This window comes from Drosophila gunungcola, chromosome 3R, assembly GCF_025200985.1.
Source record: "Drosophila gunungcola strain Sukarami chromosome 3R, Dgunungcola_SK_2, whole genome shotgun sequence".
NCBI classification, from domain to species: Eukaryota; Metazoa; Arthropoda; class Insecta; order Diptera; family Drosophilidae; genus Drosophila; species Drosophila gunungcola.
This window is the reverse complement of record NC_069139.1, coordinates 12,519,017-12,545,633: the sequence shown is the minus strand read 5'-3', so window position 1 is coordinate 12,545,633 and position 26,617 is coordinate 12,519,017. Positions and strand designations below refer to the sequence as shown.

At 46.2% G+C, this 26,617-nt stretch overlaps 8 protein-coding genes across 20 annotated transcripts in view; 4 read left to right on the top strand and 4 right to left on the bottom strand.

Annotated features, from left to right (window-relative positions):
* The window catches only part of LOC128252616 (5'-AMP-activated protein kinase subunit gamma-1), a 64,157-nt gene extending 56,204 nt beyond the window's left edge, over positions 1–7,953 (top strand). For 9 of the 13 annotated variants that reach the window (XM_052980494.1, XM_052980492.1, XM_052980493.1 and 6 more), the window contains 5 exons: positions 2,658–2,706; positions 5,818–6,108; positions 6,179–6,357; positions 6,425–6,628; positions 6,822–7,953. In XM_052980494.1, coding sequence (XP_052836454.1) covers positions 2,658–2,706; positions 5,818–6,108; positions 6,179–6,357; positions 6,425–6,628; positions 6,822–7,613 — 1,515 coding nt within the window. In that variant the 3' untranslated portion in view covers positions 7,614–7,953. Of the gene's footprint in view, positions 1–287; positions 1,397–2,657; positions 2,707–3,503; positions 3,738–5,433; positions 5,732–5,817; positions 6,109–6,178; positions 6,358–6,424; positions 6,629–6,821 lie in introns of those variants that run through there. The other 4 variants (XM_052980498.1, XM_052980502.1, XM_052980500.1 and 1 more) reach the window with 4 other exon arrangements.
* Positions 7,954–8,568: 615 nt separating this feature from the next.
* On the top strand, positions 8,569–9,733 carry LOC128252637 (DDRGK domain-containing protein 1). Its single transcript, XM_052980529.1, has 2 exons — positions 8,569–8,746; positions 8,810–9,733. Exons 1-2 carry the CDS (start codon positions 8,656–8,658, stop codon positions 9,646–9,648), a joined length of 930 nt encoding a protein of 309 aa, XP_052836489.1. The 5' UTR covers positions 8,569–8,655; the 3' UTR covers positions 9,649–9,733.
* LOC128252634 (transmembrane emp24 domain-containing protein eca-like) lies at positions 9,665–11,087 on the bottom strand. The gene is made up of 4 exons (XM_052980527.1): positions 10,849–11,087; positions 10,245–10,792; positions 10,024–10,186; positions 9,665–9,964 (listed from the first exon to the last, which is right to left on the bottom strand). Exons 1-4 carry the CDS (start codon positions 10,979–10,981, stop codon positions 9,756–9,758), a joined length of 1,053 nt encoding a protein of 350 aa, XP_052836487.1. The 5' UTR covers positions 10,982–11,087; the 3' UTR covers positions 9,665–9,755.
* Positions 11,088–11,481: 394 nt separating this feature from the next.
* Positions 11,482–13,061, bottom strand: LOC128252632 (histone-lysine N-trimethyltransferase SMYD5). Its single transcript, XM_052980524.1, has 4 exons — positions 12,929–13,061; positions 12,263–12,877; positions 12,027–12,204; positions 11,482–11,957 (listed from the first exon to the last, which is right to left on the bottom strand). The coding sequence occupies exons 1-4, from the start codon at positions 12,962–12,964 to the stop codon at positions 11,605–11,607; spliced, it is 1,182 nt and encodes a 393-aa protein (XP_052836484.1). The 5' UTR covers positions 12,965–13,061; the 3' UTR covers positions 11,482–11,604.
* A 110-nt stretch (positions 13,062–13,171) lies between these two features.
* Positions 13,172–18,252, top strand: LOC128252618 (cytoplasmic FMR1-interacting protein). Its single transcript, XM_052980503.1, has 9 exons — positions 13,172–13,506; positions 13,575–15,406; positions 15,466–15,758; positions 15,821–15,933; positions 15,988–16,187; positions 16,246–16,781; positions 16,842–16,936; positions 16,995–17,381; positions 17,445–18,252. Exons 1-9 carry the CDS (start codon positions 13,300–13,302, stop codon positions 17,655–17,657), a joined length of 3,876 nt encoding a protein of 1,291 aa, XP_052836463.1. The 5' UTR covers positions 13,172–13,299; the 3' UTR covers positions 17,658–18,252.
* On the bottom strand, positions 17,922–23,327 carry LOC128252636 (N-acetyl-D-glucosamine kinase). Its single transcript, XM_052980528.1, has 5 exons — positions 23,249–23,327; positions 22,572–22,680; positions 19,890–20,100; positions 19,239–19,464; positions 17,922–19,052 (listed from the first exon to the last, which is right to left on the bottom strand). The coding sequence occupies exons 2-5, from the start codon at positions 22,595–22,597 to the stop codon at positions 18,469–18,471; spliced, it is 1,047 nt and encodes a 348-aa protein (XP_052836488.1). The 5' UTR covers positions 22,598–22,680; positions 23,249–23,327; the 3' UTR covers positions 17,922–18,468.
* Positions 21,022–22,431, top strand: LOC128252631 (uncharacterized). The gene has a single exon (XM_052980523.1). It carries the CDS (start codon positions 21,120–21,122, stop codon positions 22,371–22,373), a length of 1,254 nt encoding a protein of 417 aa, XP_052836483.1. The 5' UTR covers positions 21,022–21,119; the 3' UTR covers positions 22,374–22,431.
* A 672-nt stretch (positions 23,328–23,999) lies between the features above and the next one.
* LOC128252641 (surfeit locus protein 4 homolog) lies at positions 24,000–26,486 on the bottom strand. The gene is made up of 4 exons (XM_052980536.1): positions 26,217–26,486; positions 25,226–25,489; positions 24,751–25,161; positions 24,000–24,692 (listed from the first exon to the last, which is right to left on the bottom strand). The coding sequence occupies exons 1-4, from the start codon at positions 26,265–26,267 to the stop codon at positions 24,606–24,608; spliced, it is 813 nt and encodes a 270-aa protein (XP_052836496.1). The 5' UTR covers positions 26,268–26,486; the 3' UTR covers positions 24,000–24,605.
* Positions 26,487–26,617: the final 131 nt, after the last annotated feature.

Below are 26,617 nucleotides of genomic sequence, written 5' to 3'. Positions count from 1 at the left end.
TATTTATCAAAATTTATTTTTGAAAAGCTTGTTTCCACAAGTTGCTATCCCAATTTTATTCTAGTGTAAGTGCATTCTAGAGTGTTGCAGCTTCGTTACACTTACATTCCTGCCCGTCGCGTGTGTTCTTGTATTTGCTCAAGCTTTAGCACTCTCGCGCACTTTTGTCGCTCTCCTAGGCCAGCTCTCTCGCTTCCCTCTCGCTCGCTCATTGTTGTGGGGCGATCATGTGTGGGGATTCGTTTGGCGCTCGCAAAACTCTTAACCACTGCCGTTTTTTTTTAACCAGTTTAAGTTTACATTTGCGTGAGCGCAGACGTGTCCGGAAAACGAGCCGAACGGAAGCGAAGCGAAGTGAAGCGGAACGAAACGGAACACGGCCGTATAATCGGGGATCCAACGAAGTGGTGTCATCATTCTTTCGGCTCTTGATAAATCCGTTTGTCAGTGTTTACTCTTCGAAAGCGGGTTTTTCATGTATCGCCGCCGCTATTCTGCCTTCGAGTCGAGCACTCCCCGCGTGGGTGTGCTACCCTCTCCGCCACCCCAACATGTAATAGCCCCGAAAACACCACCCAAATTGAGCGTACACTTTGACCCCAATTTGCCCAAAGACAACGATAGCAACAACAATCTTTGCAGTGAAAATGCAAATGCAAAAAACGGCCGAAAAGCCCGTTCGCTGAGCAATTCGCCGCAGTATCATCGCAAGAAGCGCTATGGCCATCTGCCGTCGCTAATGGCGAATAACGGGCCGACGGCCAGCAGCAACTATCAACTGTTGAATAGTTCAAATCTGCGAGATCTCGTCGACGGCCAACGCCACTCACAGCACGTAAGCAGGCGCGATGACAACAACGGCAGCAGTCAAAGCCAAAGCCAAAAACAAAGTGATATTAGCCAAAGTAACCAAAGCATCCCAAGCGGCAAAAGCAAGCTAAAAGATGGCAAAAAGCTAAAGGCAACTTTAACGGCGGCCATGTCATCATCGCTGCTGCGTCGCAAGGCGCATAGCAATCACAGTCAACAGCAACAGAAAATGCAGCAGCAACAGCAACTGCAGCAGCAACAGCAACTGCAGCAACAGCAACAAAAGCAGCAACAACAACTGCAGCAACAACAACAACAACTGAGGAACCACAGCAACACAATTGCAATTGCTGCCCGCCATTCTCTGGGTCATTCACCCTCTGCTGCCGCCGTTGCTGCAGTGCAGCAGACGCTCGTCTACGAGCGGCGTCGCGTCAGCAGCGCCCACTCCTCACCCTCCCCGAGCCACCACTCGCCGGTGCACCAGTGCCTGCTGATGCGACGGCGCAGCGACTACAGCGTCGAGCAGATCGAGCAGTGGAAACGGCAACAGCAATTGTTGCCACGATCCGGACGCAAGATTAGCGTAAGTGCACGGCAAGAAAAATTGGTGGGATCTAAATAATGATCAATTTAATGATCTAAAATATTGACCATATACCAGCACTACTATTTGTGATGTAACAAACATATAAATCTATTCTTCCACCTATTGGTATTTTTTATTGGGCTAGGTATAGCTACCTAAGGCCTTAAGCTCAAATTGGTTAACAAATCTTGATTTTTTTTATACATTATTAAAAAAAATTGTGATTTAACTTAGTGTGTTCGTGGTTGCTATATTTTTTTATTGGATTTTTGTATATGTTTATATTTTTAATATTGTTTTCAGTATTAGGTTATGTGTTTTGAACTTGAGAATTTGCTGCAAAAAAATGTAAATGATTCAAAGCAAATTTCAGAACATGGTTCCATTTTTCTCTGTGCACACTTTTCTTGACCCCATTTTTTACTACACAAGAGCACAAAAGCGTTTAGGTTAAACCAAAATTGGCTTGTACTCGTATGCGAGCGTAATTTTTCAATTGCCGTATCTGATATGGGGCAATTGTGCCACTCTCTGGCCCCCTCGCGTCCCTTCTCTCGCTAATGTGTCATAATTCCACAATTGCACATTTCAATGTTAATTCAAAGCTACTTAAACAAGTGAGCATACACCTCACCCCTTTCCGTCCTGCTTATAAATGTTTCATTGGCGCTGGAATTGTTTTTGTTTCTTGGGGTCTTATCTGTGATTTCGCTTGTTGATTAGCAGATAACGTGTATGAGAACTTTATCAGCGCAATTTGGACTATTATTTACGGAGTGTTCCCTTATTGTTTACTTTTGGAATAGAATTGTTCACATTTAATAATCCTTGAAAAAGCTCCAATCATTGTGACCCACATATAAATTTAGAATCGCGAATAATATCCGAAGGGTGTGTGGAAAATGGGTAAGAAGCGTAGTTTATGAGGTAACAAGGTGTAAATAAAATTACGTCTGAAATAACTTGCATAACGCTCTACGTATGAACTTTTTGTGACTTTTCAAGTTTGCTCGTTTATTTCTTTAATGATAGTTCACTCTACGCCTTATGTAGTTAACAGCTTTAAATTAAGTTTTATCGTTTCGAAAGTAAATAAACGGGGCATCAGAAAACTTGATTTTAAAGCTTATAATATCTACACTGGACTTAAAACTTTTATAAACTTATTATTTATAAGTTTTAAGAAACTCAAAGTAAAGTAATATGACTTTATTTAAGTTCAGTGATTTTAACCTGTCATTTATATGTTTCATTCCAGTTGCCTGTCGCTGATCCCTTCCTAGAAAAAGTAAATCTTTCGGACCTGGGTAAGTTTTCAAACCGCCCTCTCATTCTACACTCTTATCCCCTGTTGCGCCACCTGTCTCCTCTTTGAGACAAACAAAATTGTTTAATTTAAATAAATTAGCAAACACATTTGGCATTCGATCAAGAGTCGGCCTCTGAGGATTTTCTTTGGGCACACGACGCCATCGGCAGAATAGAATAGAACTTAGTATATATGTATATATATAGATCGAAGAATAAGTCAAGTTATGGAATCGAAGTCATAATTCACAGGGATTATGGTGGCAGCAATGGCCGACCTGGTTATTAACGTGGGCGATCTCAAATGCCACATAGAACATAATCGTTAGGGAATGTACAAACTTATACTTTCCCATATTCCTGCTAAGAATAGTAAAACACATTCGTTAGAAAGTTCTTAACGTGGCCAAACACACCCCCAAATGTTTCGTATTTATCTTCTTTTTTACATACATAAATACATAAATAAGGATACAATTGGGAGCCGAGGGAAAGAAAAATAGTGCATGTAATTTGTTGGCAATTTCAGACGTTTCATGATCCTCATTAACGTCAATTCTCAACCGATCCGATCCGAAGCGATCTCTCACCGAAGATATACTGAATTTATATAGTGCTCTGAGAACTTTTCAGTTTCGTTGCGAGGTTTCTGCTCAGAGCATTTCCCATTTGTATTTTGTTCAGGGTATCATTTATTTGTTTTTGCGCTTTTCCCTGACGAAAAAAGTTTTCCGACCCAGAGAGCTAGAGAGAGGGAGAGGAGATGAAAAACCCAGACTGCAGATCAGTTTATGATAAAATTTCGAATCGTTTAGAACGTCGCCAACGAAAACGGCAGACGACAAAAATTCGGCTATTTTCCGTGTGTTTTTCGTGTGGAATTATTGGCAGAAGGAACCATCCTCAATCTATATGTGTCTATATGTGCAAAAGTGTGTCTATAGATATTGCCCAGAGTCCCAGAGTAGGAATTGCTTCCCAGCCCAACAATCGATTCGACCAACTGAAAAGCAAAGTCGAACCATCGAAGGTCTTCGCTTCTCTCTTAGTCACTCGTTAAGAATTTTCGAATAGCGCCGCGACGCCAAAAGCAACTGAACCATCACAACCGCCCATTGCCACCCACTGTGGAAATGGGTTTTCAATTGTTTTGATCCCACACAGCAGCAAAGAATTAGCAAAATAATCAACAAAACCAACAATGCCAAGGAGCATTTCAATTAATTCGTGCGGCCCGTTGCCCGCTGTCAAAAGAAATGCAAAACGCAGAAACGTATAGAATTGGAATCGATAACCCACAGATACCTTTGCACTCACATTTAAATATAAATATGCATTGAAAACCAATCAAAACATAATCAAACCCATCGATATTATTGAGAATGAGAGAGGAGTACGAAATAGAACGAAGAGACTTTAACCCATCTCTCCTAGCTTTTTATCTCGATAAATTTAGCCTTTCTTTATCTATCGAAATATTCGCCGCCCGGCAACCGCAGTAAATTCCATTTATTAAACAGCATTTAAATGTTTACATAGCTTAGTCGGAAAATCTTTTACTATTTGCTTATAGCTCCACATATTTTACAATTTATTCCGGTGTATATATGTTTTCTGCCGCTGTATCTGGGCATTCGTTTTTTTCATTAATATTTTTGGTTCTTTTTTAAATTTCCTTTTTATCTTGCGGTGGACAGTTTTTTCTTTATAGGCTGAAATAGTTTATTTTGATAATCCAACTTGAAGTTCAACTAGTTTCAAGTAAAGTATTTTTCAATAAACAATCATTTGACTGAAGTTTGTATTGAAATTAATACCTTAGACGACCAACAGCAAGGAGCTTTAAAATTTATTTCCACTTTAAACTTCCCGATTCATAGAAATTTTTTTTCTTTTTTTTTTAATTATTTAAAAGTTTACTTTGATCCCAATCCATGCCAAATAAAGAATATTTGCGGAAAAATTGTCTGGCAATATAAAACAACGAAAATTTCTGACTTACGTATAAACAAAATTAAAGATTTCCCAAATAGATTTCCAAATGCATTTTGGCTAAAAAAGCTAAATAATCCTCACCGACATTTGAATTTTCAGTGTTGAGGCCTTATGCTGTGGTTAATTAATTTCTTGGCACAACTGTCTGTCCCAATATCTGTTAGGTGTCGCTATAATGGCTCCGACAAATGCTGATTCGGTGAATGTTTGGCTTGGATTTATCAGGCCCCTGACAAGACTGATCTACAGCCCATGTACAATATGTGTGCTTTTATATAGTTTTTGATTAACACCTTTTGGCCCCGCCTCAATATTTATTTGTTTACATTGTGGCAGAGCCGTCTACAACCTAAACCTCTATCTTGCCTTCTCTTTGTCTCGATGAGAATCGAAATAATATTTATTGTTGAACAATTTGGTGAATCTATTCTATTCTAGTGTGTTTGGCTGTTTGTGGTTGCTACTGTTGGTTTTGTCGTACGCTAAATTTATTTTAATTAAAAGTGTCTTAATTAAATTTAACGAAACGCGTGCGCCTAGACACTTATGGCAGAGGGTTGCTCTTATTTTCGACACAGTTTCGATCAGTTTCGCTGCCTTAGATAGACGCATTGAGAAGCGCGTAGAGCGGCGCTGCTGTGTTAGTAGCCTGTTAGGTAGTTGGTTGACCAATTAGGCCAACCAATTAGCAGAGCTAATCGAGTCGCCCAGTTAATTGTTAGCACCCACAGACCTCAGACACAAGACCGGATCAGATCGGATAGGATCAGACTAGCGTAATGCGACACTGAGGATCGCTAAAAAAACAATAGGCACCCAGAAAAAAGTGAAGCGTAAAACTAGGGCACGCAGAGAACCCAGAACGCATGTTACAGTTGCACTTCTACTCGAACCATGCGGGTCGCCTGGTGCTGGGAGGTGGCAACGGTCGCCCGGCCGACGTCCTTTGCTACCCGTTGGAGAGCATCAAAGAGTTTGAACAGATCTCCGAGGCCTGGAAGCGCCTGCTAGCCGAGCTACTAAAGAAAGGTGCCCCTCACGAAACCCAAATCTGCAACTCAAATGCACAATTAAATACACAATTCTATAACACACTTATTTTCTTGTTTCTGCAGAGGAGGACGACTCACAAATCTTCGTGAAGTTCTTCCGTTTTCACAAGTGCTATGATCTGATACCCACCTCCGCCAAGTTGGTCGTCTTCGACACCCAGCTTCTCGTCAAGAAGGCCTTCTACGCCCTGGTCTACAACGGGGTGAGGGCTGCGCCGCTCTGGGATTCGGAGAAGCAGCAGTTTGTGGGCATGCTCACCATCACGGACTTTATCAAGATCCTGCAAATGTATTACAAATCGCCAAATGCGTCCATGGAGCAGCTGGAGGAGCACAAACTGGACACGTGGCGAAGTAAGTGATCTTAAGCTAAGCAATGCAGTGTTAAGATTCCCAGCTAAATATAAATGTTTTCCTCTGCCAGGTGTGCTGCACAACCAGGTGATGCCGTTGGTCAGCATCGGGCCGGATGCCTCCCTATACGATGCCATCAAAATTCTCATCCACAGCCGCATACATCGCCTGCCCGTCATCGACCCGGCCACCGGCAATGTTCTCTACATCCTGACACACAAACGCATACTGAGGTTCCTCTTCCTATACGTAAGTTAAATTGGCTTTATTTTTAACGCAGTTAAAAGTTGACTAATGTGATATTGTCTGTGCGCAGATTAATGAATTACCAAAGCCCGCTTACATGCAAAGGAGTTTGCGCGAACTGAAGATTGGCACCTACAACAACATCGAGACCGCCGACGAGACGACGAGCATCATCACGGCGCTCAAGAAATTCGTGGAGCGACGGGTCTCAGCGCTGCCACTGGTGGATGCTGAGGGACGGCTCGTCGACATCTACGCAAAGTTTGATGTGATTGTAAGTTGTCACTGATCGAAAAGATAGAAAGATAAAAATGTTTTACTGAGAAGCGCAAATGTAGATGAAATAAGATACCTCCTAACCACTTCCCAAAATTTCAAACAAATTTGGGTGGAATATGGCTAAAAGAAATTTCAGGGACACCTGCGACAGATTACAAATGATAAACATCTATTTTCTTTTCGTTCAGAATCTCGCCGCTGAGAAAACCTACAACGATCTCGATGTGTCGCTGCGGAAGGCCAATGAGCACCGCAACGAGTGGTTCGAGGGCGTTCAGAAGTGCAATCTGGATGAATCGCTCTATACGATCATGGAGCGCATCGTCCGCGCCGAGGTGCACCGACTGGTGGTGGTCGACGAGCACCGCAAAGTGATCGGCATCATCTCGCTGTCGGATATCCTGCTCTACCTGGTCCTGCGACCAAGCGGCGAGGGCGTCGGCGGCTCGGAGAGCTCGCTTCGCGCCTCCGATCCCGTCCTGCTGCGCAAGGTGGCCGAGGTGGAGATCCCAACGGCTGCCACAGCGGCGACAACGACAACGCCCCCGCCTCGCAGTCCTTCGGCCGGATCCGGAAACCGCAGCCTCATCGAGGACATACCCGAGGAGGAGCCGGCGCCGACGAGAAGTGACGATGCTGACAGTGATAACAACAAGTCCGCCAGTGAGGATAAGGCCAACAACAATCAGCACGATCAGACGGCTAATGGTGATAGCAGCAACAGTCCCGTGGAAGTGTCCTTCGCCGATGAGGCGCACGAAGAGGAGTCCGCCGACCAGGTGGAGCGCAGCAATTGTGATGATGATGACCAGGAGGAGCTGGCGGAGATGGAGCGCAAAAAGGCATCCGCAGCTGCTGCTGCTGCTGCGAGAGCAGCGGATGTGGACGACGATGGGCTGAGCAGCGCCGTGTCAGCCGCCTCCGCTTTGGGCCAGTCACTGACGCCTGCGGCGCGGGAAATGGCGTTGGTTAGTGAATAAAACCTTAATTTAAACACAAGCTACACAGATACAGCTGCAACAACAGAAACAGAAACAATTGCTTAACAAGAACTAAGAACCCAAAACACAACAAAAATAATGATAAAGCAGAGAAAATTATATTTGAATATTAATAGTTGTTAAGGATATATTATTACAATTATGAAATATTATGTATTTTACAACAAGCAACTAAAAAGCAAAACAAAAACAAAACGCTGTTAACAAGATGTTTATATATACACACAAGAAACGAAAACAAAACAACAAATTACATTAGAATGTCTTTAAATTTTAAACGATGTAATTGATTATTATATGATAGTACAGTACAAGTGAAGGATGGCGTTTTTTATGGGAATGTGACTGGTCAAGTATAAAGAATTGATGCGGAATGATATACATACAAATGTTGAATTTTTTGGTTCATAAGGCATCAAAATATGTTTCATATTGTTACATTGCCGAATTAGGTAAGTAATTATAATTCACACATTTCACTTCATTGGATGGATTGTCAAAAGAAGCGGTATTTCTATTTTCTACCAATGGAAATTAAATATGTTATCGATATCAATCCTTTTTGGCAATTTGACTAGATTGACAATTAAATATTATTCAAATGTAAACTCCAGTTTATTCTTTAGTTTTGCTTTATTTCATATCTCTGATAATCTAACTGAGCTTTAAATATATTTATTTAAAAATTAAAGACCTCTCTAAGTTCCATGTCAACTTATGTTTACAAACCTTTCTTTAAAACCGTTATAAAAAATTCGAGGTAAGAGGTTTAAATACAATTTTATCACGCTTTTTTTCTGTCTTTTCATGTGAATATATTACCAGACTTCTTCATGTGTTGCGTGGGGTTTTGAAAAAATTTTAAAAATAGCTAAATGGCTTAAAAACAGCTAAATTGGCAGCACGTGTCGTTGCTATCTTGACGCGCCATATGTTCATTTTGTTGACGTTTACTTTTTTTTTAGCAAAAACATTGCGCACCAGGTTGAAAAACCGAAAGTTGCTGCTTTTCGTGTTAGAAATGGATCTAATCATTCTCGCGGGGATTGCCACGGCTCTGTTGGTCGTAATTATCACGCTTTACCTGCTGCAGAAGAAGAATGCCAGCCCAGGTGAGATGGGAAACATTTGTACATTCTCTAGAAGGCGACTTAACATTGTTGACCCCAAAACAGAAACCAAGCCAGTTGCAGCCCCACAACGTGGCGTCCCCCAACGCGCCCAGGAGGGAGTGCCGCGTCGGGCCCAAATAGCCAGGAATCAGCGCAACCGATTGCGCCAGAATGCTCCGGCTGCGGGAGCTGCTCCTGCTGCAGTTGCACCGGTGGCCCCTGGCGACTCGGACAACGAAGATGCCGATGCCCAGGTGGATGCCGATGGCGCCCGCGTGCCCCAGGGCGCAGTGCTGGACGAGAAGATGGGCGCCAAGAAGCGGGCCAAGATGGAGGCCAAGGAGCAGAAGCGTGTGCAGCGAGAACAGGAGCTGCACGATCGCGAACAGCGCAAAGTGAAGGAGGCCAAGGAGGAGGCCGAACGGAAGCAGCAGGAGGATCTCGATGCCGAGGTGGAGCGGAAACGGCTGGAGGCCGAGCGCTTGGCGAAGGAGGAGCGGGAGCGCAAGGAGCACGAGGAGTACCTCAAGATGAAGGCCGCCTTTAGCGTGGAGGAGGAGGGCTTCGAGGAGGGCGACGCCGACGATCAGGACAGCCTCCTGGCCGACTTCATCCAGTACATCAGGGACAACAAGGTGGTCGTGCTGGAAGACCTGGCTGTTGCCTTCAAACTGAAGACCCAGCAGGCCATCGATCGCATCCAGGATCTGCAGGCCAATGGCACTCTCACCGGCGTCATCGACGATCGCGGCAAGTTCATCTACGTTTCGGAAGACGAGCTCGCGGCCGTGGCCAAGTTCATCAAGCAGCGCGGACGCGTTTCCATCGCCGAGCTGGCCGAGAGCAGTAACAACCTGATTAACCTGACGCCCGTCTCTGCCGGCGGCGAAGCCAACTCCTGATGAGATTTGTTAGCCATTTATAAATCAAATTTATATTTAGAAGCGATCTGTTGGTAGAATTACAAGAACAAAGTGACAACTTGCACATGATTGTTAAACGATTACGTTTATGGTTTCGTGTCTAGTCCTTTTGGAGCCTTGGCCTTGCAATCTTCACACTCGCAGACCAGCAAGAAGGTGTCGCCCTTCAAGTGGCCACTAAGACTACGCTGTACATCGGCCAGGAGATTCGTCAATTGGACATTGGATGCGTAATGGCTGCCATATGGATTTCCCGGAATTGCGGTTTCTCTGTTTCTGAAGAACTTCCCAGCAACTGTGTGAATGGATAGAGCTATGTTATCAGTTAGTCTACGCAAAAGGGAACCGGCTTACATTCTTCCACTCTAGATTGAAGCTTTTCACTGATAATGATTTGCCCTTTCTCATCCGTTGACTCTGGATCTCGTAGCTGGGATACCCATTCTGAAATGGCGCTTGTGGTGAGCCCTTGACCCATCAGGGTCATGAGTGCCCTGTACGCCTCTGGTGTCCTGAACTAAATTGTTTGGGTAAAATTAGTTTAAATTGACTAGGACCTTCTTGCAAAGACTTACCCTGGCCAGCTCTTCGTCACTGAGAGCTTTGCAGTAAGCCAAGTACAGTGGTTTGCTGCCAAATAATAGACGATACTGAATGGCCATAAAAGTAAGGAGGACCACAACCTGGACTATAGAAATAAAGATCAGTTCGGAGTAGAGGCTATCGTGAGACTCTAGAAAGAGCTGCTTCCGATAGCGCTGGAAATTCTGCTGCTTGACAATCTCATCCGCCTTATTCATAAGCTGTCGAACCCGCAACTGCATGTAATCCAGGGGCTCCGTCCTCCCAATCCTTGCGTAGTCTGCGGTGCTCTCGCCCGTCTTTATTTCCATGTGAACGCGCAGCAGGGCGCCCTCGAACCAGGAGGAACTGTTTGATTGCAGACAGATGTGGTGGTCGCCTGGCCAGAAGGTGGTGAACATGAGACGAGCCTCCGAGCCATAGACGCGGGAGATTATAACCTTGTTCTTGCTGTCCCGCACCTCCACATGCATTCCAATACCGGGGGCCATGGGCATAAATCCGCCGGACCTGGGATCCTCCACTTCCGCCTTGTATTGAACTGAATAAAGGTAAACTTTAGCAGTTCAAGAAGCTTAAAGGGAGGAGTTTGTTTACCAATCACTGTTTCGTCTTCTGGCGTTGCCTGGATAAAGCACTTTTGCTCCTTTTCCCGCATTTTGAAGTACAGGCCACAAGAGCTGTGCAGGATGCACAGCACCAGGACCAGCCAAATTAATCTCTTTTGCATATTTAACGTTTTCCGGCTAAAGTTTTCTACATGCGTGTTTTTTTGCACAGCTTGTTGAAATGCGTGCACACAAGCGGATCGCGCTACAAAGCTAATGGAATTTGCAAGTGTTGGGAAACGTTCTCCATGCCAGGATGACTAACTACGTATATACATACATACATATGTATATGCAAATAATGTGCATTCTCAATAAACCGAAAAAATTGTATCTGAGTTTTAAGAAATCTTTGCACATAGTGAGTTTTTTTCTCATAGTTACCAATAGTTCCACATTTTATTATATCCGAGCATAGATGCAGTTACGCGACGCACGCCCAGAAACATCGTTTAGATTTTTAAGCAACATTTGACTTTTGAGCTTACTGTTGTGAGCATAACAAGTGAACCCTTAATAACCCGGTAGAACTTTAGTTATATTTAAATTTACCTACCACTATGCTACCACCTTTTATACAATTTTTAGTTTTAGTACTTTTAAATTAAAAATTAATTTTCAATATTTCTCCAAAATAACAATATATATTTTGCTAACATCTAGTTGCACATACATATGCTTAAAATTAAGATCTGATTATTAATTGAATAAACAAATTTCGTTGTAAAAAGAGTATAGTCTTCGCCTAGTTCATGTCATCATCATCGTCGTATTCGTCCATATCGTCGTCGTCCTCCTCGTCTTCGCTGGTCTCATCCGGATCGGAGGCCTGGGCCCGGCACTTGGGACACTGGCAGACGAATATGTAGTTTTCGCGCAGCACCTTTTGCCTCGAATGGCGACTCCGCTCCAGCATGCATTCGTCCAGGTAGGAGATACAGATTTCGTCGCCTTCTTGGATCGGAGCCAAGGCCTTCATCACTACAATGTCGTTGGAATAGGGAAACGTTGAGCAGGCATTCGGCACACAGCTGTGGTTGATCTTGCTCTGCAGAAGGTACAGTCCAGAGCCCTCGTTATTCAGGAAATCGCCAGCAACTGTTGGACATAAAACACGGAGTGTTAGTTAGAAACTTAATTCATTAAATATTCCTAAGGGATAGTTACATTTTCCGACTTTGGCATATAGTCCGTCGATGACCGTGTCCAGTTGCGACTTGTCCTCATCCGTCAGTGGTAGGTCCGACACCTTGACCACCCACTGGGACAGCACGCTGGTGGCAATGCCCTGGCTATTGGTGCCCATTATTCCCATCAGGGTTTTAAAAGCATCTGGCGTGGTGAACTGTTGGGAACGTTTAAATGAATAAATTTAACCACCTTTGGTAGAAGAAAATGCATACCATGGCGAACTCTTCGCCGGGAAAAGCATTGCAGAAGGCGAGGTAAAGCTGCTCCATCTGCTGCTCAAAGTTCTCGCCCAGCATTTTGTGGTAGATCTTCTGCTCGCGATTCACAATCAGTGCCTGGAAGGACTGCAGCTGCTCGAGGAACTCCGCCTTCTTGGCGCTCTGCTGGTAGAGAGCCATCAGGCGAACGATCAGCATAATGCTGCCCGTCTCGGGCGGATAGTGCATCTTCTTCCAGGTCTCGTTCAGCACGTTAATGGGATGTGTGTCGTCGGAGCGAAAGGCGCCCATGCAGGCCACTCGATGGTACCGCTTTTGGGCCTCCATCAAACAGTCCTCGGAGCAGTAGCGCACCTTGCAGCGCGAGCACTGGGTGAACTGGCCCACCCACTGGGCCGTGGGATCGTGCTGCAGCAGAGGCACCTCAACTTTGGGATCGCTGGCCAGCCGTCGCACGTTCTCCAGCACCGTCTCCAGCGGCCGCATGCAGTGGTCACAGGCTGCGTAGCCGTAGGCCACGTTCCATGAAAATTGCCGGGACACAAAGGGTTCCTCCTCAAAAATCACCTCGTCAGCCGCAAAGCTTTTGGTCGCGACCATGGCTCGCCCCTGCGGAAATACATGTTATTAGGGTGACGTGGGCTCTGTCACTCTACTTACCTTTCCGGGCAACTCCCGAATCTCAAAGTTATTCATGGCCGTTTATTTGCGCTGTGTTTTGTTTTGACCAACTGCACGTGCAACAAAAAGCGCGATACCGATAAAAATACCATTTTCCCAGAAAAAATACAATTTAAATAATTAATACTGCAGCCATGCACCCAATACACAAACCATTGGTAGGAAACTAAATACATCAAAATCTCTTCAAAAATTCCCTAAATATGGCCGCTTGGCGACGTACCCATGCGAATGTCAATGAGTCGTGTTGTATTTGTGGCGAAAAAATTTGTGTGTCGATTGGATTGTGGACCCCGCCTTGTTAATTTTTACCTAATTCGAGCTGCTGGAGGCATGATAAGGAGCCCAGCATGACGGAGAAGATTACGCTAGCCGACGCGCTGTCCAATGTGGAGGTGTTGGACGAGCTTTCGCTGCCGGACGAGCAGCCCTGCATCGAGGCACAGCCCTGTTCGATTATCTACAAGGCAAACTTCGACACGAACTTCGAGGATCGCAATGGATTTGTCACAGGAATTGCCAAGTACATCGAGGAGGCCACCACCCACGCCAACTTGGTGAGTTAGCGCACACTCGCCTTATCACCCAAGTTACTCACAACTACCCCCCTCTCCTTTGCCCGCAGAATGTGCTATTGGATGAGGGGCAGAAACATGCAGTCATGCTGTACACCTGGCGCTGCTGTTCCCGCGCCATACCACAGCCCAAGTCCAACGAGCAGCCCAATCGCGTGGAGATCTACGAGAAGACGGTTGAGGTCCTGGCCCCGGAGGTGAACAAGCTGCTGAACTTCATGTACTTCCAGCGCAAGGCCATCGAGGCCTTCTCCGGCGAGGTGAAGCGCCTGTGCCACGCCGAGAAGCGCAAGGACTTCGTGTCCGAGGCCTACCTGCTGACCCTGGGCAAGTTCATCAACATGTTCGCCGTGCTGGACGAGCTGAAGAACATGAAGTCCAGCGTTAAGAACGATTACTCCACGTATCGGAGGGCGGCGCAGTTTCTCAAGGTGATGTCCGACTCGCACACCTTGCAGGAATCGCAGAACCTCTCCATGTTCCTGGCCACGCAGAACAAGATTCGCGACACAGTCAAGGACACGCTGGAGAAGATTGTCGGCTACGAGGATCTGCTCTCGGACGTGGTCAACATTTGCGTGCACATGTTCGAGACAAAGATGTACTTGACCCCCGAGGAGAAGCATATGCTGGTCAAGGTGATGGGCTTCGGTTTGTTCCTTATGGACAGCGACGCGTGCAATATCAACAAGCTCGATCAGAAGAAGAAGATCCGGCTGGATCGCATTGATCGCATCTTCAAAAACCTGGAGGTGGTGCCTCTGTTCGGCGACATGCAAATCGCCCCCTTTAATTACATAAAGCGCAGCAAGCACTTTGACTCCAGCAAGTGGCCGCTGTCCAGCTCGAACGCCATCAGTCCCCAGGCGGACTTGATGGTGCATCTGCCGCAGATTCGCGAGGATCACGTCAAGTACATTTCGGAGCTGGCGCGATACACAAACGAGGTGACCACCACTGTCAAGGAGAATCCCTCCGATGCCGAGAACCGAATTACGGGCGATCTGGCCCTGCGCGGCCTACAGCTGTTGTCGGAGTGGACCAGTGTGGTCACCGAGCTGTACTCCTGGAAGCTTCTGCACCCCACAGATCACCACCAGAACAAGGAGTGTCCCGTGGAGGCCGAGGAGTACGAGCGGGCCACCCGCTACAACTACACCTCGGAGGAAAAGTTCGCCCTTATCGAGGTGATTGCAATGATTAAGGGACTGCAAGTGCTGATGGCGCGTATCGAGACCGTGCTGTGCGAGGCCATCCGGCGAAACATCTACTCGGAGCTGCAGGACTTCGTCCAGCTTTCGCTGCGTGAACCGCTGCGCAAGGCGGTGAAGAACAAGAAGGACCTGATCCGCAGCATCATTATGTCAGTGCGTGAGACCTCGGCGGACTGGCAGAAGGGCTACGAGCCCACCGACGACCCGGTGGCCAAGGGGAAGAAGGATCCCGACGGCGGCTTCCGCATCCAGGTGCCGCGCCTCAACGTCGGCCCCTCCTCGACGCAGTTGTACATGGTGCGCACCATGCTGGAGTCACTGATTGCCGATAAGAGCGGCGGCAAGCGCACGCTGCGCAAGGACATCGACGGCAATTGCTTGCTGCAGATCGACACGTTCCACAAGACCTCGTTCTACTGGAGCTACCTGCTCAACTTCAGCGACACGCTCCAAAAGTGCTGCGATCTGTCGCAGCTGTGGTACCGCGAGTTCTACTTGGAAATGACCATGGGCCGAAAGGTTAACAAGTGCTTGGTGCGGCATCAGCACAACGAGGAGTGCAAGGATCTCATCACCATGGAGAAGCGCATTCAATTCCCAATTGAGATGTCCATGCCGTGGATTCTTACCGATCACATTCTGCAAACGAAGGAGCCCTCGATGATGGAGTGAGTGGTGGGCTAGCGATTAGAATAGCAAAATACTAATTACTTTTATCATTCCACAGATTTGTATTGTATCCCCTGGATCTGTACAACGATTCGGCGTACTACGCCCTCACCGTCTTCCGAAAGCAGTTCCTTTACGACGAGGTGGAGGCAGAAGTCAATCTGTGCTTTGACCAGTTTGTTTACAAGCTGAGCGAGCAGATATTTGCCCACTACAAGCAGCTGGCGGGCAGTATTTTTCTGGACAAGCGATTCCGACTGGAGTGCGAGGTGCTCGGTTTCAACTTCCAATCGTATCCGCGCAACAACCGCTATGAGACTTTGTTAAAGCAACGACATGTCCAACTGTTGGGTAAGCATGAATCCTGCTTTTTATCAAAAGTGACATATATTTAATTATACTCTATTTTGTAGGCCGTTCAATTGACTTGAACAAACTGATCACACAACGCATCAACGCCAACATGCACAAGAGCATTGAATTGGCCATCAGCCGCTTCGAGGGCAACGACATAACCGGCATTGTGGTAGGTAAAACCAGATGGATACCAAAAGTTTGTCTCTCACATGTTTAAATGCAGGAACTTGAAGGTCTGCTGGAGGCGAATCGAATTTGCCACAAGTTGCTAAGCAAATATTTGGCCCTGGACAACTTTGACGGCATGGTCAAGGAGGCCAACCACAATGTCCTGGCGCCTTACGGCAGGATCACACTGCACGTCTTTGTGGAATTAAACTACGACTTCCTGGTCAATTACTGCTATAATGCAGCCACAAATCGGTGAGTTTGCTTGTTTCTTCTTAATGATTAAATCACTAATCACTATAATACCTCTTAGTTTCATTCGAACCAAAGTAAATCTGTCGTCGTCACAGGCTATACAGCGTGAGAAACCGCCACAAATGTCGCACTATTATCTGTGGGGCTCCAAGCAACTTAATGCTGCCTATTCCACACAGTATGGCCAGTACACTGGCTTCGTAGGATCGCCGCACTTCCATGCCATGTGCCGCCTGCTAGGCTACCAGGGCATCGCAGTTGTCATGGACATTATACTGAAGGACATTGTGAAGCCGCTGATACAGGGCTCGCTGCTGCAGTTCACCAAGACGCTAATGATTGCCATGCCCAAGTCCTGCAAACTCCCCCGCTGCGAGTACGGCTCTCCAGGGGTGCTCAGCTACTACCAGGCCCATCTTACGGACATCGTGCAATATCCGGACGCCAAGACAGAACTGTTCCAGTCGTTCCGGGAGTTCGGCAACAGCATAATCTTCTGCCTGCTGATTGAGCAGGCCCTCTCCCAGGAGGAGGTGTGCGATCTGCTGCACGCGGCCCTCTTCCAAAACATCTTTCCCAGGCCGTTTTGCAAAGGTATGTGAAGGTGGCAAATTGCATGAATATTTTATAACCTTGTGTCTTTACTTTCTGCAGAGAATGAGAAGCCAGAGGCTAAGCAAAAGCGCCTTGAAGCCCAGTTTGCCAACCTGCAGATAGTTTCAAACGTTGAAAAGATCGGCACTGCAAAGGTGAGTTGTCCAGCCAATAATATTACTGAAATATTCTAACAAACATCCACATCAACAGCAAGCCATGATTGCCCGCGAGGGAGATTTGCTGACACGCGAACGCCTTTGCTGCGGCCTCAGCATCTTCGAGGTAATTCTCAACCGTGTAAAGAGCTATTTGGACGATCCGGTGTGGTGTGGTCCCCCACCGGCCAACGGAATAATCCATGTGGACGAGTGCTCGGAATTCCACCGCCTGTGGTCGGCTCTGCAGTTTGTCTATTGCATTCCAGTGCGAGGAACGGAGTACACCATTGAGGAACTCTTTGGCGAGGGTCTCAACTGGGCGGGCTGCGTGATGATCGTATTGCTCGGCCAGCAGCGACGCTTCGAAGCCCTGGACTTTTGCTACCACATTCTGCGGGTGCAACGCGTTGATGGCAAGGATGAGGATGTCAAGGGCATTGTAAGTGTACCCCGCTTCAAGATAACTTGCCAATATGTTGACGATTTCATACTTACTTTCCAGCAACTGAAGCGCATGGTGGATCGGATTCGTCGATTCCAGGTACTAAACTCACAAATCTTCTCCATTCTCAACAAGTATCTAAAGGGCGGTGACGGCGAGGGCTCAAATGTGGAGCATGTGCGGTGCTTTCCACCGCCGCAGCATCCCTCGGTCATATCGTCGTCGTCGCACTACCAGGATCCCCAGAAGCTGCGCCAGAGCATGAACAATTGAACAATCACCTTTGGCAAGGCATGCATTTAAGCCAATCGCATACAAATAGGTTATATTTAATCGCAGTTGAAATCACTCCCCCAAGAGGTAAGCGTCGCAATTTAAGAGCCGAAGAGCCAAATAATTGACAATGCTGCCCACATCTTGACCATTTGTCTGGGTAGTTTTGGGTTTATTTGAATTCGATTTTATTGGAAATCTCCTTTGGTATGTCGCATTCAATCATACAGTACGTTAAATGTATTATCCAAGCAATTATACATAGATATAATATTGATTCCCAAGCTAAGGCGTTCGATTCAGCTACTCGTACATTATCCCAAATAATTTACTCTAAGCTCCCTAAGATATTATGTTTGGCCTCCTGTATTTCTTTGCTACAAATAGAAACATTCTTGTTTTGCTCCCCGATTTGAGAATCAAATTAGCCAAAGAATTGATGACAGCACGGCGAAATAAAAACGAATTGGCTTTAAACACAATCGAAGTATTACAACATAGATGCCGCACAGTGACAGCCAACATTGAGACACATACAATTAATACAATGAACATTATCGAATAAAATTTTCATACGTATTTCTAACAAACCCAATATATATGGTTGAAATTGATATATCTGGAAAACGAAAAGGTAAAGGCAATTAGTTTAATTTAATTTTTTCAATGTTTCTTTTTAATACTTGAATAGTAATACTATCTAACCGTGCCACTATCTGGCCAATGATTTCTCATAGTCATAGTCTTTAATACGTATCGTTGGCAATTTGGAAGTATGTATATTTCGGAATGGTCGTCTAACATAATCTATCTATCTGGATACGCCGTTACTAGCCTTGGCTTTCTTTCGCGGATCAGTGTAAGTGTATAGGACTGTGACGTTGTCGGCATAGTTCCTCGGCAGATCGAAGTCTGCGCTGTCTGCCCCCAGATAGCAGGCTCCGTAGGCACTGCTCTTGGTGATCTGCACCAGCTTGAGGTTGAAGTGGATTTCCGTCTTGGACAGCTCCGCAATGAAGGCCTCCTGCAGCAGGTCCCAGCTGGACCACACCGATCCCACGCACACCACGCTCAGGTCGCCGGACTTGACTAGATCTTTGTGCACATTGGGCAGCAGGGAGAGGATCATTCGGGCCAGGTGCACGCCGGCCTCCCGGAACAGACCGCGTGCCAGTTCGTCACCATTCTCCGCATTCTGGGCCAGTTTCTTGCACAGGTTGGCGAAGAAGGGTTTGTCGAACTTGGCGTAGCAGTGCGGCAGCATGTCCAGCCGCGTCTCGAGGCTAAAGTGCTCCTTGATCAGGGCCCAGGTCTTCTCCACAGGAGCCGCCGACTTTTCAAAGTTGTCCATGTGATCGAACACCACCTTGACTGCTCGGTATGAGATGTACCAGGCTGCCGGGTAAAAGGGTTTTGGGGGTCAGTATGATAATTGCGAAATCATCAACAACAGTGGCGGCAATGAGTCAATGGCAATCAACGCTATCAGGCAATCCTAATCGGAGTTGCAGCCGTTAATCTCGACATTGGCCCGGCATTAGTAGACCATTAGTTGATAAGGCCACCCGATTTGCGACTTACCGCTGCCCTCGTCGCCGAGGAAGTTACCCCAGCCGCCGCAATTGGACGTAGAGCCATCAGGATTGCGCAGCAGGCAGTTGGAGCCGGTTCCCGATATAAGGACCATTCCGCCGATCGAGGAAGCGGTGTACATGCTACCCATGGTGTCGCTGGAGACGGCATAGCTTTGGGATAGACCCGGGAACGTATTGCGCAGCTCCTGCTCCAGCTCGCGATTGGTGGCCTCCTGTTGGGATTCAACTGTACTCTTTAATAAAACTCAAACTAAAAGTCTACATGGGTTTCGTAGTCCCAAGTATTTTAAATAATTTGATATATTGAATGTACTTTATTTTTTACATTTTTTAAATTTAGAAATTGGAAGCTTAGTTTTCAAAACGAATTGAAAAATAGCTTTTTCGTGTACTTGACAGAATCAGATTTGTTTTAAATTTTTATACTTAACTTATTTTGTGCTTATTATATATATATATATACTTTAAATATAAAATTTAAAACTCTTTCTTTCTGTCATAAGATGATGCACAAAGATTTTCAAAGAATTGGGGTGATATATTTTTGAAGTTAAGTGGATACCGATTTTAAAATAAAGTTTAATGCATATTGAAGGAAAGTAATAAAAAACGCTTAAAAGGATTAGCAATAACTGACCTGCTCACAGCCGCTGAGGCTCAATCCCAGACTCGTGAGATGCGTATCCTTGGAAATGCCTGCCTCCTCCTTGGCCCGCTCCACCATGTCGGCGATACGGCGGGCGCACTCCGGGATGCCGATGCCCCAGTGGTTGGTGCCCAGGCCGCTGGTGGAGCCCACGGACTGGCCACTCTCGTCGCAGATGACCAGTCTGGAGTGGGTGGCTCCTCTGCAGAAGACAAAGAAGAAGCATATGGTTTCTAATTCCGGACTCTCTTGATCATTACACAATAGGTGTTATTGGATTGTTATTGGGGCCGTGACCGCAGACAATAACGCGATTGAATCAAATTGAATTAACCGATCTGGCGACTGCAAATTGTATTTAAAGAGCCGCACAATTGACAAATTCATTTGGAAAAAACGTGTCACACGCACAAATTGTATTCGACAATCCACGGATCTCAATAAAACCGAGTCCAAATGCGGGAAGACATAAAGAAAGTGTACATGTACACAGGAAAAAAAAGTAAACAGTTCATTTGTGAATCGGGCCAAATAAATATCCTAAATTGGTCTTATAGAATCTGGTAACAAGTTCCATTCTCTATAATGTCCTTTCATATTTATATATAGTTTAATATTAATATTTTTATTTTCAAATTATTTATTATCTTTTGAACATTTTTCTTTATGTGTCAAGTATCTTAATTCAACCCAGCTCTAATAAGGGTGAAAAGAAAAATATCTAATCTTAGATTCTAATCCAGCAAATCATAGGGGTTTGCAACTACCGTTATATTGCACATTGCAGCAACTGCGAGAGAGAGAGAGAAACTGACGAAACAAAAATGCACGTTAATACGCTCAATTGAGGCAATCATTTGATAGTCCATGCAAAATGGGCACAACAAAAGACGTTTTGTTATCGCTGCTTAACTATTTATAACTATAGTCCAATTTATTTTGGTCATAAAAATATCTTTGCCGCCAATTCAAACTGTGTTCCGTTACGTAACATTAACTTAGCGTAACGTTAAACATACAAAACGAAGAAAGTTTTCGATAAATAATCGAATTTTAACAGAATGTTAGCACCTAACATGAGATAACATTGTGTTATGTGCGGGTGTGCGGAATTATTAACCAATTGTTCGCAAAAACATTGAATGTTTTCGTTGAAAAGTGACTGAAACCGTACCGCCACCCGCGATCCCCGGCGTGCCTCAAAAAGACGCTTTAATTAAAATGAAATTGCTGACGAATTCCCGGCTTCTGAGGCCTCTGCTGCTGCTGCGCCGCCAAAGGTCGCATGACGCAAAGGCGGCGGAGGCACAAAAACCACGACCGGTTCCAACCAGTGCCCAGCTGGACGAGCTGGAGCGGAATGTGGTTGTGCGCCATCACAGGAACAACCTGCCGCTCATTCGTTCCCTCGTCCAGGAGGCAGTGGCTGGGGATCAGGACAAATTGAGACAACTGCAGGCGGAACTCGAGCAACTGCCCAATAGCACGCATCCACGCCTCCAGGACTACGGTGAACAGCCAAGGGAGCTGGCGCAGTACGTGCACCGACAGCTGCCACCAAAGTCCAGCCTCAAGGAGTTCTCGGAACTCGCACGCGCCCTCAATCTTTTCCGCATGGATCACCTAGGCAACTACACGGGGCACAAGAGTTACTATCTAACCGGGCAACTGGCCACCTTGGAGCAGGCCATCATACAGTATGCCCTGCAGGTGGTCACTGGCCAGGGCTTTAGGCTGATCTCCGTGCCGGACATCCTGCCCAGGGAGGTGATCGAGTCCTGCGGAATGCGCACTGAGGGGGAGCGCACACAAGTCTACAAACTGGATACCGGAGAGTGCCTTTCGGGCACCTCGGAAATGGCCCTGGCCGGCTACTTTGCCAATAAACTACTGCCCGAGGAGCAGCTGCCCCTGAAGGTGACCGCCGTGAGTCGCTGCTATCGGGCCGAAACCTCGGGCCTGCAGGAGGAGAAGGGCATCTACCGGGTGCACCAGTTCACCAAGGTGGAGATGTTCGCCATCTGCACGGAGGAACAGTCCGAGGCCGAGCTGGAGGAGTTCAAGAACATTGAGGTGGATCTCTTCCGGCGACTGGGCCTCAACTTTCGGCTGCTCGACATGCCGCCTTGCGAGCTGGGCGCGCCGGCGTACCAGAAGTACGACATCGAGGCCTGGATGCCGGGTCGCCAGATGTGGGGCGAGATCTCCAGCTGCAGCAACTGCACGGACTATCAGGCCAGGCGGCTGGGCATCAAGTACCGCCGCTCCAGCGACGGACAGATCCTGCATGCCCACACCATCAATGGAACGGCGACGGCCATTCCCCGCCTGCTGATTGCCCTGCTGGAATCCTATCAGCGGGCAGATGCCATCGAGATACCCCACGTGCTGAGACCCTTTATGGACGGCCAGGAGCTGATCACGCGGAACAAACGGATACCCGAGACAAAGCTGGTCAAGTTTATCAAGGCCTAGGATAATCACATTCTGTACCTTTGACTGTTATCATTAAAGCGTTGGAGTTATCGACGAAGGTATGGGAATCTTTTGAAGCACTCCCCATGGCTGATATATGGCTGATCAGGGGATAACAACACCCTGCGCTTAATCACGCTCGTTAATCATCGCGTTTGGCTATTGAATTACAAATTGAGGGGTGACCTTTTTACGTACCCTTCGACTCCGCCGAAATACTTCATTGTGATTTAGTTGACTGGGCCCCCGAACGAATCCCCAACTGGAATGTGAGTGCAGAGGATTGGTGATGTGACGAAGGTGGTTCCTGCAAGAGGCAAAACAAAAAACGAGAGGCAATTAGGCAATAAATAATTGCACGATTAAATTTAGCACCCCAGCGGGTTGTTAGCACTCGGATCAACCTTATCGCGTTTCATGAGCCCCAAAACATTTGTCAACCGCACAGGTAAGAAAATACCGCTGACACAGGTGAAATTAGCATATAAATAAAATAGCGAAATCCAAAGCCAAAACAGGCAACACAGCAAGAGGTGCATGCACTTGAAGAGTGCAATTTTGGATCAACGCGGACTTTATTAATAGTGTCCGAAATAAAGCAGATCGAAATATCTGCGTAGCATTTCCTTTCTCAAGAGGTTCTCCTGTATTTCAGCTCTTGCCCGCAAATTTGAGAGTGAAAAGCGTGCGCCAGCCAAACTAGTTTATAATGTATCCGCGCTCACTTTTGCTTACGTTACACATATTTCGAATAAAACGGCGGTTGCTGATTTGATTGGCCCCACCAGGCCCCTTTTGCCCACAAGTCCAAACACTCATTAGGTTTTGATTAGAGGCAGGAACGTTACTAATATTTACGACATCCCAACTCTTACCCGACAGAGCTAAAATCGTCCACGTTCCGAACGCTTTGAACACCAAATGTGTTGTGTTTGGGCACATTCTCTTTTCGAGCCCAGCCACTCATTGATATTTGTATACCCTGGGTTCACAAAATATAGGGGTATATTGTTTTTGCCTATGCTACAAATATTTCCGCCCCTATAATGTCTCCATAAAGTTTGGAATAAATGTTATTTATTTGTTCTATTCCATTGACTTAATTTTTTAATTTAAAACTTACTTTAATAATTATTAAATCTTTTTGTTATACTTTACTTTATGTATTCAACATAGTATTCGCATTTAGCTAAATATTTTCTATATTCTTAAGAAAGATCTTATAATAGAGTTCCTTTGTTTGCCCCAGAGGACATATTTGATATTAAGCCACACATGGATGGATTTAGCTTTCTTGTTTTTTTTTCATCATCAAAAACAATGATGACGATGAATTGCCGACGTTATTTATACAAGCCTCACCTTATCAGCAAACTCACTCCCTTTTCCCTGCTATTTGTCAGATCCCGGGGATAACGACCATGATTTTTATCACAGCGATTCTCTGATACTGTGGGGCTGGTGACTTTTTCATTCTGGGCACGTCCCCGGGAATCCCCTAGTCGAATATCGTTATTTCCGCTTTTTATTGTGAACAAGCCAGTCAGCTGTGGCTCAGTGCTGCTCAACAAATTAAATATTTGCCATTCACCGGCCAAATGGCGCCAAGTTTAAAACACTTAGTAGTCGGTATTTCTTTTTTAGGTTTATTAAAACGTTACAATTTAATTCTATTACACTTTTGCTTATAAACGAAAGAAACAAATCATTGTCAATTGGTACATCATATTTTATACATCGTTTTCATTTTCAAACTTCTAGCAAACAACAAAACGCAAACACCAAGGTTACAACTTATTTATAAGAGCGTACAAATCATATAAAAAAATCGGCGAAAAATATGGATATTGACAAGCAGTAGATACAAAAATCAGTTATGTCTCTCATTTGGGAGGGGCTATAAAAGGGGCCACACTTTTTTCTTGCTTTCTCGTTATGTACAAAAAGAAAATGTCTTAAATGTAGTCGAAGTTTGTCGTTGAATGTGCGCGAATGAAGATGTTTTGGGGTGTTTGGATGATCCCTATGATAAAGCCAGTGGAGAAAGGGTATTGCGGAAGTCCCTTTATTGAAAGTTGTCAAGTTCTTATACGTGCCGGTGCTGTGCTGCTGCTCCTGTTGTTTTCCCATTTTATGGTAAATCCTAACTAACATTTCTCGGAAAGAGTAAAACACGGTTAAAGTCAATTGTTGAAAGTGTTTCGGGCAAGGGGCGACCGGTGCCGGGTCCCTCTACCACTTCTTCTTGTGCTCGTCCATGGAAACGCCGCCAGGGCCCAAGGACACGATCATGAGGAGACCACCGATAACCGACAGAGTCTGCAAATATAACACAATGTAACAGGGTACCATACACAGGCTATTATCAATGACTGACCTGGAAAAAGTCGTATTTTAAGAAATCCCTGAGTGGCTTGTAGGACGGAATGGTCCACCAGGCATTGTGGTACAGGTTCAGGATGGTGAGCAGGGCCACCAGGATCAGGGCGGACAGCTTCGTCTTGTAGCCCAGCACAACCAGCACCATCAGAATGGAGCCGATGATGTCCTGGATGACCTGCCACACGCTCAGCTCAAAACGGATTAAAGTGATGAACATGAAAGCCAGCAGAATGCGGCCGGCCAGCTGCATGAAGTTCTTGGGCTTATTGTCGCCCATCGATGGCACGCCGGCGAAGAGGCTGCGTCCTTCAATCCTGGCCTCGGCCAGGACGAGCAGCAGGGCTCCGATCAGTGCAAAGTTGCGCAGCAGGAACTGGAAGTCCCATAGAATGGAGTAGGCCACGGTCTGCAAACGGAGTATCCTGATTAAAAAACAAAGTTTACTCGCAAGAGAAAGGAGGCAGACTCACCTGCAGCACCACGATGAAGAAGAGCAGGCCCACCGCTATGTCCACCTTGAACCTGGCCATCACCATGCCGCATCCGCCCAGCTGTCCGAGCAGGTTGACCAGAACGAAGACGGTCGCCAGGAACTTGCCACAGCCCCAGCTCATGTCCATGTACTCGCGCTGCTCGTTCCACTGGAAGTACATGCGCAGGCCGTCCTCGAAGAAGGTGGCGATGAGGCACAGACGAGCCACCGTGGGCAGCACATTCTTGCCGCGCTTGATAACCTGCAAAAGCGAAAAAGTGCGATCAGGATGGCTGCTGATAGGATGATAAGGCGGCCACCGACAAGGTGATAACAGATCGAAATATACAATGCTATTGAGCGTGGCTTGCGCGTAGTCAGTGAAAATCGAGCGCTGACTGTGACGTGTCTTTAAACGCTCTATCTGCCGATTGCTATCTGCCAGCTAACGGGTTTTGCCTGGCCTCCCCATGTAATTTTAATAAATGTATATATGTAAATCGCGGGCAAGTTCACCTGGCTTTCACGCTGTTAGTGACTATTACGGAACTCGACCTGGTCGCTGGCGTCCACCTAACCCGCACTCTCTCTCAGCACTTTCACTTGCGAAGACAGCTCTCTCGCACTCACACACACACACACACACACTCGCGGGTGGGAAAGAGGAAGCGAGAGAGAGTTTTCCCTGCGGCAGACGCAACAACTGTTAATTGATGTACTGGAGATTGGATAGTTATAAATCAAGGTGCTCCATATTGCAAGTTTACACCTGGCATGTAGCCTCCATGTCAGCGGATCGTGATTATAGTGCAGCCAAGACCCTCGAACTTTGCCGCGTTTGGGTGACGTTGGCAGTTTTCCCAGTCGGCAGCTGCCAGGGCTTGCCCGTAAAAACACTTTCTGGCTATATTAAGGCACTCCGGGGGGCATATAGATTTATGGGGGCCTCCTGGTCAGCAGCATAATCCGCAGTAGCCATTAAATATTACCTGTTCCGCCACATCCTCCGTTTTCGCTATGTACTCGTTGGGTATGCTCATGTTGGCAGTTTTCGCGCTGATCTCTCACTTAGTGCACTCGCTGGTGGAGAAGACACTTTGGCAATTAGTTTCTGAGGTCCTGGGCGTCGCGTCGCTCTTCAAATGATAGTCAAGTTACCAAAAAATCATGAATTAAAAGCAGGAACTTGAAAACACACACGCACGACGGAATGGCTGTGGGAGCCGTGATCAGTGTGACCGCGCCGAAAATGACAACAAATACCACCTGGCCTGAAAATAAATACCATTGTATATGGCCTTATGACATTATATTGTTGGAAGGAGACTAATTGCATGCTTTTAACTTTTTAAAATCATTTTGCAAACAAATTAGAGCAGATAACCAAGAA

Coding starts and splice junctions, on each gene's coding strand:
- LOC128252641 (XM_052980536.1), bottom strand. CDS start 26,267: ATGAGCATACCCAACGAGTACATAGCGAAAACGGAGGATGTGGCGGAA. Junction 25,490..26,216: donor CGGAGGATGTGGCGGAACAG/GTAATATTTAAT, acceptor TCGCTTTTGCAG/GTTATCAAGCGCGGCAAGAA. Junction 24,693..24,750: donor TAAAATACGACTTTTTCCAG/GTCAGTCATTGA, acceptor TTATATTTGCAG/ACTCTGTCGGTTATCGGTGG.
- LOC128252618 (XM_052980503.1), top strand. CDS start 13,300: ATGACGGAGAAGATTACGCTAGCCGACGCGCTGTCCAATGTGGAGGTG. Junction 16,188..16,245: donor TATAATGCAGCCACAAATCG/GTGAGTTTGCTT, acceptor AATACCTCTTAG/TTTCATTCGAACCAAAGTAA. Junction 16,937..16,994: donor AAAAGATCGGCACTGCAAAG/GTGAGTTGTCCA, acceptor CCACATCAACAG/CAAGCCATGATTGCCCGCGA.
- LOC128252637 (XM_052980529.1), top strand. CDS start 8,656: ATGGATCTAATCATTCTCGCGGGGATTGCCACGGCTCTGTTGGTCGTA. Junction 8,747..8,809: donor GAAGAAGAATGCCAGCCCAG/GTGAGATGGGAA, acceptor ACCCCAAAACAG/AAACCAAGCCAGTTGCAGCC.
- LOC128252636 (XM_052980528.1), bottom strand. CDS start 22,597: ATGAAGTATTTCGGCGGAGTCGAAGG. Junction 20,101..22,571: donor TATTTCGGCGGAGTCGAAGG/GTACGTAAAAAG, acceptor TGTCTTCTGCAG/AGGAGCCACCCACTCCAGAC. Junction 19,053..19,238: donor CCTCGGCGACGAGGGCAGCG/GTAAGTCGCAAA, acceptor TTTACCCGGCAG/CCTGGTACATCTCATACCGA.
- LOC128252632 (XM_052980524.1), bottom strand. CDS start 12,964: ATGAATAACTTTGAGATTCGGGAGTTGCCCGGAAAG. Junction 12,878..12,928: donor TTCGGGAGTTGCCCGGAAAG/GTAAGTAGAGTG, acceptor GTATTTCCGCAG/GGGCGAGCCATGGTCGCGAC. Junction 11,958..12,026: donor ATATGCCAAAGTCGGAAAAT/GTAACTATCCCT, acceptor TATGTCCAACAG/TTGCTGGCGATTTCCTGAAT.
- LOC128252631 (XM_052980523.1), top strand. CDS start 21,120: ATGAAATTGCTGACGAATTCCCGGCTTCTGAGGCCTCTGCTGCTGCTG.
- LOC128252634 (XM_052980527.1), bottom strand. CDS start 10,981: ATGCAAAAGAGATTAATTTGGCTGGTCCTGGTGCTGTGCATCCTGCAC. Junction 10,187..10,244: donor GTGACGAAGAGCTGGCCAGG/GTAAGTCTTTGC, acceptor CAAACAATTTAG/TTCAGGACACCAGAGGCGTA. Junction 9,965..10,023: donor TCAATCTAGAGTGGAAGAAT/GTAAGCCGGTTC, acceptor CCATTCACACAG/TTGCTGGGAAGTTCTTCAGA.